We start from the raw sequence: 13,279 nt of genomic DNA, 5'->3' as shown, positions 1-13,279 counted from the left end.
TCTTGTTTGACAAAATCACTTGATCACCCTAATGATGCTCTTTCACACCTCTGTACATTCACACTTGATAGTCTGACCTTGATTTCTCATTCCCAAATGTTCTCCCGGAAAAAAAAAAACATTCATATTTGCATTCAAGTTCGATTTCCTCATAAAGATTTCCTTGTACTAATGACTTCTGTCTTTCATTACACTGCATATAAAATTCCATTACAGCCATTATTTCACTGTATTACAGTGTATATGCCTGACTTCCATGAGGGCATGGGTCCCTTGTGAGCAGAGATTAGTGTCTCTCTGTCTTTGTCCAGCACTCAACACAGGGCACAGAGAATCATGCACACAATTCCCACTGAATGAATGAATTTATCATATACTCTATTATATGAAATTTAAGTGTTAGATATTTGTATTCTTGAAAGGCTTGGCATGTTGAAGGATGATTCAATTCTGGTATGATTTATATCATAAAAGAATTCTAGGCATAATTCCTTGCCTAAATGTATACAAAAAAGTGCTAGTTTGCATTTATAAATTCTTAGGTGAGCTTTAGCAACTATTATTATATATGCTCAAATATGTGTATATAAGTAGCTAAGATAAATTCACACAGATGAACATGGCAGGGAGCTAGCAATTAGGTGTTTTCAATTTAATAGTAAAATGCATGAATGTCTTCTCACTTCTTGTCTTTTAAACTAAATGAACAATTTTATTTTGTGCAGTTTCAACTGAGGGTGAACTGTGGCTGGAATATTTAAGGGGAGCTAGAATAAAATGACTGATGGGGAGGCTGGGGTTGTGGCTCAGCAGTACAGTGCTTGCCTAGCACGTGCAGGATGCTGGGTTCATTTCGCAGCACCACATAAAAATAAAATAAAGGTATTGTGTCTAACTACAACTAAAAAACAAAATATTTTTTTAAATGACTGATGGTACATACAAATATTCCTTTTCCATTTTAAACTACTGTCTTTATTGGACTAATTACAGTGTCCTCAAACATTTGTGTACATAAGAATTACGATATGTTGAAAATTAAGATGCCCAAGACTTGGTGGGACCCAAAATTCTATCTTTAAAAATCATACCACCCGACCTGGAACAGGCCCAGCCACCTGCCGGCATGGTAGACACATCACCCCAATTGGAGTAGGGGCAGAGCAGAGCCACCGCCCATGACGGAACAGGCCCAGCGACCCGCCAGCGTGGTAGTCACGTCACCCCAATTGGAGTAAGGGCAGAGCAGAGCTGCTGCCCGCGCCTGCAAGGTAGGAAGACCTGCGACCGACCGGCAGAACAGGCCCAGCGGCCCATCAGCGTGGTAGACAGGTCACCGCAATTGGAGGAGGAGCACAGTTGCCACCCGCCCCTGCAAGGGAGACTTTTCAAATATACAAGAGCAATATAAATATATAGGGGGAAAATTCAATAACACAACAGTTTCACCAAGCAGAAAGAAACGTGAGCAGTATGAAAAGATAAGGTAAGAAAGGACCACAAGCAATGCAGGTCAACTCAACTTTAGAAGAGGTAATAGCTGCAGCAGATGGAATGTCAGATAAAGAATTTAGGATACACATGCTTCAGATGATCTGGAGTCTCAAGGAAGACATTAGACAGCAAAATAAGACAATGAAAGATCACTTCAACAATGAATTACATAAACAAATCCAAGAAGCAAAAGATCAACTATACAGGGAGATAGAGGTCATAAAAACCAAACAAACAGAAATCCTAGAAATGCAGGAAGCAATAAAACAACTTAAAAACTCAATTGAGAATACTACCAGCAGAGTAGAACACTTAGAAGATAGAACATCAGACAATGAAGACAAAGTATTTCAACTTGAAAAGAACATAGACAGCTCAGCAAGACTGTTAAGAAACCATGAGCAGAACATCCAAGAAATATGGGATAACATAAAGAGACCAAACTTAAGAGTCATTGAGATACAGAAAGGTATAGAGGTCCAAACCAAAGGAATGAGCAATCTATTCAATGAAATAATACAAGAAAACTTCCCAGACTTGAAAAATGAGACAGAATCCCAAATCCTAGAAGCCTACAGGATGCCGAATGTGCAAAATCATAAGAGATCCACACCTAGACACATTATAATGAAGATGCCCAATATACAGAATAAGGAGAGAATTTTAAAAGCTACAAGAAAAAGGAAGCAGATTACATTTAGGGGTAAACCAATCAGGATAACAGCTGATCTCTCAACACAGACTCTGAAAGCTAGAAGATCCTGGAATAACATATTTCAAACACTGAAAGAAAATGGGTTCCAAACAAGAATTGTGTATCCAGCAAAATTAAGCTTCAGGATGGAAGATGGAATTAAAACCTTCCACGATAAACAAAAGTTAAAAGAATTTGCAGCTAGAAAACCATCTCTTCAAAACATCCTCAGCAACATAATACACGAAGAGGAAATGGAAAATAACAATGAAAACTAACAGCAGGAGGTAGTACAGTAAAGGGGGGAAAAATAATCAAAGAGGAAAACAAACCATATTTAGTAACATAAATAAACAAATATGGCTGGAAGAACAACCCATATCTCAATAATAACCCTAAATGTTAATGGCTTAAACTCACCAATTAAGAGACACAGGCTAGTAGAATGGATCACAAAACAAGACCCAACAATATGCTGCCTACAAGAGATGCATTTGATAGGAAAAGACATACATAGACTGAAACTGAAAGGTTGGGAAAAATCATATCACTCATATGGACTTCGGAAACAAGCAGGAGTGTCCATACTCATATCAAATAAAATAGATTTCAAGCCAAAGTTAATCAAAAAGGATAAGGAGGGACACTACATACTGCTCAAGGGAACCATACACCAACAAGACATGACAATCATAAATATATATGCCCCAAATAATGGCGCAGCTGAGTTCATCAAGCAAACTCTTCTCAAGTTCAAGAGTCTAATAGACCACCATACAATAATCATGGGAGACTTCAACACACCTCTCTCACCACTGGACAGATCTTCCAAACAAAGTTGAATAAGGAAACTATAGAACTCAATAACACAATTAATAACCTAGACTTAATTGACATATATAGAATATACCACCCAACATCAAGCAGTTACACTTTTTTCTCAGCAGCACATGGATCCTTCTCAAAAATAGATCATATATTATGTCACAGGGCAACTCTTAGACAATATAAAGGAGTAGAGATAATACCATGCATCTTATCTGATCATAATGGAATGAAACTGAAAAACAACGATAAAAGAAGTAAGGAAAAATCATGCATCACTTGGAGAATTAACAATAGGTTACTGAATGATCAATGGGTTATAGAAGACATCAAGGAGAAAATTAAAAAATTCATAGAGATAAATGAAAACACAGACACAATATATCGGAATCTATGGGACACATTGAAAGCAGTTCTAAGAGGAAAATTCATTGCTTGGAGTTCATTCCTTAAAAAAAGAAAAAACCAACAAATAAACGATCTCATACTTCATCTCAAAATCCTAGAAAAAGAAGAGCAAAACAACAGCAAAAGAAGTAGAAGGCAAGAAATAATTAAAATCAGAGCTGAAATTAATGAAATCGAAACAAAAGAAACAATTGAAAAAATTGACAAAACTAAAAGTTGGTTCTTTGAAAAAATAAATAAAATCGACAGACCCTTAGCCAAACTAACGAAGAGAAGAAGAGAGAGAACTCAAATTACTAGCATACGGGATGAAAAAGGCAATATCACAACAGACACTTCAGAAATACAGAAGATAATCAGAAATTATTTTGAATCCTTATACTCCAATAAAATAGAAGATAGTGAAGGCATCGATAAATTTCTTAAGTCATAAGATCTGCCCAGATTGAGTCAGGAGGATATAGACAACCTAAACAGACCAATATCAATTGAGGAAATAGAAGAAACCATCAAAAGATTACCAACTAAGAAAAGCCCAGGACCCGATGGGTATACAGCAGAGTTTTACAAAACCTTTAAAGAGGAACTAATACCAATACTTTTCAAGCTATTTCAGGAAATAAAAAAAGAGGGAGAACTTCCAAATTCATTCTACGAGGCCAACATCACCCTGATTCCTAAACCAGACAAAGACACTTCAAAGAAAGAAAACTACAGACCAATATCTCTAATGAACCTAGATGCAAAAATCCTCAATAAAATTCTGGCAAATCGGATACAAAAACATATCAAAAAAATTGTGCACCATGATCAAGTAGGATTCATCCCTGGGATGCAAGGCTGGTTCAATATATGGAAATCAATAAATGTTATTCACCACATCAATAGACTTAAAAATAAGAACCATATGATCATCTCAATAGATGCAGAAAAAGCATTCGACAAAGTACAGCATCCCTTTATATTCAAAACTCAGAAAAACTAGGGATAACAGGAACATACCTCAATATTGTAAAAGCAATCTATGCTAAGCCTCAGGCTAGCATCATTCTGAATGGAGAAAAATTGAAAGCATGCCCTCTAAAATCTGGAACAAGACAGGGATGCCCTCTCTCACCACTTCTGTTCAACATAGTTCTCGAAACACTGGCCAGAGCAATTAGACAGACAAAAGAAATTAAAGGCATAAAAACAGGAAAAGAAGAACTCAAATTATCACTATTTGCAGATGACATGATTCTATACCTAGCAGACCCAAAAGGGTCTACAAAGAAACTATTAGAGCTAATAAATGAATTTAGCAAAGTGGCAGGATATAAAATCAACACGCATAAATCAAAGGCATTCCTGTATATCAGCGACAAATCCTCTGAAATGGAAATGAGGACAACCACTCCATTCACAATATCCTCAAAAAAAAAAAAATACTTGGGAATCAACCTAACAAAAGAGGTGAAAGATTTATACAATGAAAACTACAGAACCCTAAAGAGAGAAATAGAAGAAGATCTTAGAAGATGGAAAAATATACCCTGTTCATGGATAGGCAGAACTAACATCATCAAAATGGCGATATTACCAAAAGTTCTCTATAGGTTTAATGCAATGCCAGTCAAAATCCCAACGGCATTTCTTGTAGAAATAGAGAAAGCAATCATGAAATTCATATGGAATAATAAAAGACCCAGAATAGCAAAAACAATGCTAAGCAGGAAATGTGAATCAGGCAGTATAGCGATACCAGACTTCAAACTATACTACAGAGCAATAGTAACAAAAACAGCATGGTACTGGTACCAAAACAGGAGGGTGGACCAATGGTACAGAATAGAGGACACAGAAACCAATCCACAAAACTACAACTATCTTAATATTTGATAAAGGGGCTGGAAGCATGCAATGGAGGAAGGATAGCATCTTCAACAAATGGTGCTGGGAAAACTGGAAATCCATATGCAACAAAATGAAACTGAATCCCTTTCTCTCGCCATGCACAAAAGTTAACTCAAAATGGATCAAGGAGCTTGATATCAAATCAGAGACACGGCGTCTGATAGAAGAAAAAGTTGGCTATGGTCTACATACTGTGGGGTTGGGCTCCAAATTCCTCAGTAGGACACCCATAGCACAAGAGTTAATAACTAGAATCAACAAATGGGACTTACTCAAACTAAAAAGTTTTTTCTCAGCAAAAGAAACAATAAGAGAGGTAAATAGGGAGCATACATCTGGGAACAAATCTTTACTCCTCACACTTCAGATAGAGCCCTAATATCCAGAGTATACAAAGAACTCAAAAAATTAGACAATAAGATAACAAATAACCCAATCAACAAATGGGCCAAGGATCTGAACAGACACTTCTCAGAGGAGGACACACAATCAGTCAACAAGTACATGAAAAAATGCTCACCATCTCTAGCAGTCAGAGAAATGCAAATCAAAATCACCCTAAGATACCATCTCACTCCAGTAAGATTGGCAGCCATTAGGAAGTCAAACAACAACAAGTGCTGGCGAGGATGTGGGGAAAAGGGTACACTTGTACATTGCTGGTGGGACTGCAAATTGGTGCGGCCAATTTGGAAAGCAGTATGGAGATTTCTTGGAAAGCTGGGAATGGAACCACCATTTGACCCAACTATTCCCCTTCTCGGTCTATTCCCTAAAGACCTAAAAAGAGCATACTACAGGGACACTGCTACATGGATGTTCATAGCAGCACAATTCACAATAGCAAGACTGTGGAACCAACCTAGATACCCTTCAATAGACGAATGGATAAAAAAACGTGGCATTTATACACAATGGAGTATTATTCTGCATTAAAAAATGACAAAATCATAGAATTTGCAGGGAAATGGATGGCATTAGAGCTAATTATGCTAAGTGAAGCTAGCCAATCCCTAAAAAACAAATGCCAAATGTCTTCTTTGATATAAGAAGAGTAACTAAGAACAGAGTAGGGACGAAGAGCATGAGAAGAAGATTAACATTAAACAGGGATGAGAGGTGGGAGGGAAAGGGAGAGAGAAGGGAAATTGCATGGAAATGAAAGGAGACCCTCAGGGGTATACAAAATTACATACAAGAGGAAGTGAGGGGAAAGGGAAAAAAACAAGGGGGAGAAATGAATTACAGTAGAGGGGGTAGAGAGAGAAGAGGGGAGGGGAGGGGAGGGGAGGGGAGGGGAGCGGGGATAGTAGAGGATAGGAAAGGCAGCAGAATACAACAGACACTAGTATGGCAATATGTAAATCAATGGATGTGTAACCGATGTGATTCTGCAATCTGTATACGGGGTAAAAATGGGAGTTCATAACCCACTTGAATCAAAGTGTGAAATATGATATATCAAGAACTATGTAATGTTTTGAACGACCAACAATAAAAATTAAAAAAATAAAAAATAAAAAGTGCTAATGCTGAATTGTTTTGAAAATATTTGGGCTGGGGATGTGGCTCAAGCGGTAGCGTGCTCGCCTGGCATGCGTGCGGCCCGGGTTCAATCCTCAGCACCACATACAAACAAAGATGTTGTGTCTGCCGAGAACTAAAAAATAAATATTAAAAAAAAAATTAAAAAAAAAAAGAAAATATTTGATGATATTTAACTTTTATAGTCATTTAATTTCATCTAAAGTTGTGAGATCTTATTCTATGGAAATACTGAATAAAAGGAGATTATGAACAACAAAAAAAATCATACCACCCAATTGATTTCTATATATATGATTTCAAGATTGAACTGGGAGACACACTGAAATGTGATGGGACTCCTTAAAAGTAAAGACATGGCACAGGTCCACTATAAAGAATCGTTATTTAATTACCAAGTTCCTGGTTGTTTCCACTACAGAGCTAAATAGAGGAACAAAGAATATTTGTGAGATCTAAAACTGTTAAGTTTGATATCTTGTCCATTCATATGTACATAGGCATGTGTGTATAAGATGTATTACATATACATTAAACTCCAGATATAAATACTTGTATACCAATCCCTCCATATCTGTGAATGAACCATTCCAGGACCTCCATTAGATATCAAAATCTGCAGATTCTCAAGTTTCTTATGTACAGTATTTGCACATAACATCCTCTGCAATCCTCTAGATTACTTACTCTATTAAAACAGGTGTTATATTATTTAGGGGCAAATGGCAAAAAAAAAAAAAAAGCCTGTAAATATTTAGTACTAACCCAATTTTTTCCAAACATTTTTGATGCACAGTTGTTTGAATCCATAGATGTGGATACTACATATATGGAGGATTGACAGCATACATATTATATATTACACATAATTTGTTACAAATTATGAATACATTTTACATGTTTTAATGTAAAACAACAGGTTTAATTATCTGAGAAGTCAGTAGGATAGAGACTTGGATGTAAAACTAAGTTGCTTTAAAGAAAGTAATGAACGAAAACTTTCTTTCATAAACGAGTATGAACTATGATTCTTTCTAACCTCACATATAGCTTTCATACTATCCATGGAAGCTGAAAAAAAATCTCCTTTAAAAGTTGAAATATCTATTTGAAGGGGCACACTCTACAATGGATCCTCTTTGTCCTTTCATTCAGGGTGGAAGGAGGAGTGCCCAGGCAGACTGCCTGGAGCTAGGTGTTATGGAAGACAAGATCTGCTCGTACACCACCGCTTGCAGGCACTACTCTCAGAGGCAGAGAAACCAACAATAGTAGAGAAACTCACAGCAGCCACCTGTAATAGTCCACTTATCTTTTCATACAATAAGTATGAACAACTAAGAATTACCAGCTATTTATAAACTAACGACACAAAAGAAAAAGCTCAAAATAAAGAAAAACTGATTCAGGAGGAAACAAGATTGCTGCAGTGAGAGAAGAGATCTTTAGCCAGTGGCACATTCCTGTCATCTGGGCCTCTTGGGAAGCTGAGACAGGAGGATGGCAAGTTCAAACCCAGCCTCAGCCACTTAGCAAGGCCCTACACAACTTAGTGAGACCCTGTCTCAAAATTAAAGAGAGAGAGAGAGAGAGAGAGAGAGAGAGACAGAGAGAGAGACAGAGAGACAGAGAGAGAAAGAAAAAGAGGAGATCTTTAATTCTTGTAAGTATTCTAAGAAAGATGCATGAATATATCCATTCATAAACAGGAACATACCAACATTCCAAAAGGGAATGACACTAAGTAAGAGTCCATGAAAATTAAGAAATAATTACCAAAATGAAGAAAAATATTCTGTATTTTCCAGTTGGGGAAAAAATGAAGAAAGCCCCCAAAATGTAAAGTAATAAAATAATATTCTTCAATATAAAAGGTGAAGAATAAAAAATAAATCCAACAGGTCCAATAACAAACTAAGAAACATCAGTAATAACAAAGAACAAAGACAATGAAAGGACAAAAAATAATCATATAGTAGAAGTTTCTAGAGTCTAAGACATGTCTCTCCCAGATAAAAGGATTCAGTGAATGCATTCAGGAAAAATGAAAAACATCCTGTACACACATGCTCATTAATGTCAGCGTGTCTTAACAGGTGCTCCTCATTCTTCTCTTGGACCCTCTGCTTCTGCTTGACTCCTACACTGTATGGACCCAGAGCTCAGTACTTTCACTGCTTCTCTTTACCTCTTCTATATTTCCCTCTTTTGATCTCATGTAGACTTTTAATATTATCTATATAGTGAAAACTTTGTGGTTTTTATCTCCACTTCCAACTTCTCCCTCAAATTCCTGATATCAAACTGATTTTCTTTCTGTCATCTAACAGACTAAAATATATGACTAAAATAGAATTTTTATACCAGTGTCTATCCCAAATCTCTACCATGAAGTTTTCCACATCTCAGTAGGCAGCAACACCATTAATTCTGTTCCTTACCCCATAAAACCACAGTCACCTTTAACTCCTCTCTTCCTCATACTATGCAAGGTTAGCATCAAACATGAATTTGTAGGAAAGTTGTGTTCAAGAAGAATAGGAACGCCTTAACACTATGATGAAGTTGCATTTTCTCTCTCTACCTATTATGTTCTGTATTGATTATATCTCTCATTCAAAGCAAAACATTTTTTAAGAATGAGAATTCATTTCCTTGCTGAAGGTATAGACATTGCATATTCTATTGTAAATAAACTTACATAATGTTTTAAATTTTGGATATTGATTTTATGTTTCAAATCATCAAAGTATAAAAGACATCTCTATTTGCTAAATTAAATGTACAGTCTATTAACTTTAAAAACATGAAAGTAAAGAAAACAGGAGTTAGCTGAAAGTAGAGATAAAAACAATCTAGGATGAAAAAAGAAATCTCTGCAATTAAAAAGTAGAAAATCACAAGGCATAGTCAAAAATTGATGGGTCACAAAATAGAAATTTTATGAAGGTATGTAACAATGGAATTATTTTATTATGTCTATAGAAATTAGAGTGAAAAGGGAGGGTAAAGCATAAAAGACAGAAACTTCTCACATGTAATAAAGGGAAATCAATAGCTATTTTAAATTAATATATGAAAATAAAGTATATGAATCTTATTTAAGATACCAGAACAATCATAAAGAGGTTAAAAATAATCACTTCTGATGAGTAGGGAGAGAGGAAAGTGCAATGAGCCTTACTTTTCATTTAGCATCCTCTTTAGTGTTTGAATTTTTACTATGGTAGATATTTCCATTATTATGAACAATACATAAATATTAATAAATAATAAAGCAAATAATCACATCCAATCTAGTTTTTATGTCTTGCTTACCACAAACACTCACTTGAATACACTTTTATGAAACAGCAATTTGTATTTCACTGTTAGTCAATGGCATAAAGGATACAAGTACTGATCTGGGCTATTTTAGTGTCGTTTTCCTTTTTTTCCTCACTATCTCAGAGCAGAAATTGGCTAACTACTGTCCTGTCCAAATATTATACTAGCATATATATCTACTAAAATAATAGTATAAAAACTCATTTATATCTAGAATAAAAAGAGCTCACACACTGATTCACTGTAACTCCTGAAGGCACCGCAGGCCTATAGACCCCTTCAAAGACACTGCAGTTTCAGGACAGCAAATATTCCCATAGTCCTAGTGCCACCTCTTGCCCTACTTTCATGATTACAAACATGGTAGTATTTTTACCTTGAATAATGCATAGCTTGGTGGCCTGCAATATTAAAATAGAAGTCTGTGGTATGCTTCATCTCATTGGTGTGTCCAGTGGCCTCAATCCAGTGTCCTATGGGGAGACAATAAACGCCATCCACCAAGTTGTTTTCATTGTAAGTACAGCAACGGTCATGGTGAGGCCCATTGCCTAGAATAAGAACAGATGACAAATGGACCAATTAAATCAGTGTTTTGCTTAAACAACCTCCAAGTGGCTGATGTAAGATTAATAGAAAGGTGAAAATAAACACAAAGCTGCAAATAGAGTGGACTAACAACAGTCACTAATAGGTCATTATGTAAAATTGTGGATGTGTAACAGATGTGATTCTGCAATCTGCATTTGGGGTAAAAATTGGGAGTTCATAACCCACTTCAATCTAATGTATGAAATATGATATGTAATGTTTTATGTAATGTAAATATGATATGTAATGCTTTGTAATGTTGTGAACAATCAATAAAAAAATTTTAAAAAAATAGAGTGGACTAAAAGAGCAACTGGAATTTTTGAAGAGTTACTTATGAAAATCACAGGATTTTAAGCTTCCTTTGAGTACATAAGTTTAAACAAATAATACATATTAACTCTTTCAGAACTTCATGGTACCTTTCAGTGCCCTAAGAGTCCAACTGTCAATTATTTTACAGCCTGGTAACCTGCTGAAAAGGGTTTTTAAATCCATTTATGCTCCCATGTTATATAATTTTGTCTTCATGGTAAACAAATTTATGACTAAAATCATAATAAAGTTCAAATAATAAATGGATAAATATAAATAAATACATTTAAAATAAAGTTTTAAATGAGCACATCCAATCAAATTTGCAGGTAAAATAGGGGTTGATGAGGAAACTAAGTCTCACAGAAATTAACAAGCTTGCCCAAAGTCATGGAACTACCAGTAGAAGAGTGAGTAGCAACCTGATTCCCCTAATACTCTCCGTGAAGGCAATTTATACCATCGTGTATTCTCTACCCATGTCATACACACAGATGCACCATCTTCCTTCTAAGGCCATGAACCATAGGAGATAGAGACAGAAGAACATGTCTCTGACAACATCATTTGCCTGCTTCACAATGCTGTCCCATGTCAACTACACTAGATACCGTTGTCTGAAGGTTTTGAATTCCTCCCAAATCCATGTTGAAATCAGAACCTCTAAGGTGAAAATATTAGGATCTGGGCCCTTTATGAGAAGATTAGGTCATAAGGACAGAGCCCTCATGAATTGTTAGTGCCCTTATAAAGAGGCCCAGAAAGATTCCTCACTCCTTCCACCATATGAGAACATAGGAAGTCAGTACCATCTGTGAACCCCACAGTGACTCCTCAACAGACACTGAACCTGTTGGTGCCTTGATCTTAGACTTTCCACATCCAGAATTATGAGAAATAAATTTCTGTTGTTTTTAAGCCCTTTATTTGTGGTATTTTGTTATAGCATCCCAAATGATCTATATAGCCTTAATTACTATGAAAATTCCAAAATTTATACATTGTTTGTTAAATCTTATGTGACCATCCCATATCCAATCATTCCCTTCTTCATTACTGCCATAGATTATAATAAGAACTTATAAACAGAATAAATGTCTGAGTGGTTTATAGGAACAAAATCACATTTTTTATGAATATAAAAATTTAATTGATTTGCTACTTTGTTCCATCTTACAAAATACTTAATCTCAACTTTCTGGAACACAAAATCTAAGAAAAATCCTTTAAGTGACTGGGCAATTCTCTGAAATATAACTCTTTTTCATCAGCTAGAAGTCATAACATGACTCCCTTAATAAATAATTACTGATCTTCCTAGATCTGAATCCTCTTTTTTCTCTTAATAGCTACAAGGCACTACAACACTTCTCCATTAACCCTGATATTTAATAGATGATAGTCAAACCACACTATTAACCCCACTTGTACAAGTATATCCAAAAAAAATTAGTAGCAAGAGTAAAAATACACAGGGAGATACATGTTTATACCAATATTATTTTAATAGCAAATACTTTATGTAAATACTTTCACTCCTCCATACATTTAGTAAGAGATACTATGCTAGGTCATGGTAAGGATTTAGGTATGTACAGTAAGAGCTATTTTAAAATTCTGAAAATTTTATCAAGCATGTGTGTGACCAGATTTTTATTTTGAAAAAACTTTCTGGTTACAGAATAAAAAAACTGGCTCAAGAACAATGAGACAGAAGTAAAGAGAGCATTTAGGAAACTACTACATTAGTCCTAGGAGGGGATAATGAAAGCTTGTTAGTAGAAACAGAAAGAATTAGGTAGATTCACACAGGAAAGGCCATAGGACTTGATGAATAATGAGACATGGGAAAGTGGAGAAGAAAGGGAATCAATAACAAGTCCTGAACTTGTAATGAATATACATCAATAGACAGTAGGTAGTACCATATGCTGAGACACAAATTCTGGAAGAAATTGGTTTTAGAATGTTGAGTTGTGATATGTCCAAAAGGAGATGTTAAATAGAGATGGAATTACTGGCTTGACACTCAGACCACATCTGAGTTAAAAAATAAAGTTATGAGCCATCTGAGTATAAATGGGAATTGAGTTAAGGATATACATGAGTCATAAAGGAAATATATATATTGACTGAAAAGAACACAAAACAAGGTCCAAAAGCATTTCTACATTTAAGAGTTGGACA

General features: G+C 35.5%; 1 protein-coding gene across 2 annotated transcripts in view; it reads right to left on the bottom strand.

The window, feature by feature from the left end:
• Epm2a (EPM2A glucan phosphatase, laforin) overlaps window positions 1-13,279 on the bottom strand; it is a 94,658-nt gene that overhangs the window by 47,254 nt on the left and 34,125 nt on the right. For both annotated transcript variants that reach the window (XM_026397617.2, XM_026397616.2), the window contains exon 2: window positions 10,563-10,737. In XM_026397617.2, coding sequence (XP_026253402.2) covers window positions 10,563-10,737 — 175 coding nt within the window. The remainder of the gene's footprint in view (window positions 1-10,562; window positions 10,738-13,279) is intronic.

The sequence above is a fragment of the Urocitellus parryii genome, chromosome 8, assembly GCF_045843805.1.
Source record: "Urocitellus parryii isolate mUroPar1 chromosome 8, mUroPar1.hap1, whole genome shotgun sequence".
In the NCBI taxonomy this organism is placed as follows: domain Eukaryota; kingdom Metazoa; phylum Chordata; class Mammalia; order Rodentia; family Sciuridae; genus Urocitellus; species Urocitellus parryii.
Note: the sequence above shows the minus strand (reverse complement) of the source record. Positions and strands in the feature narration are given on the sequence as shown.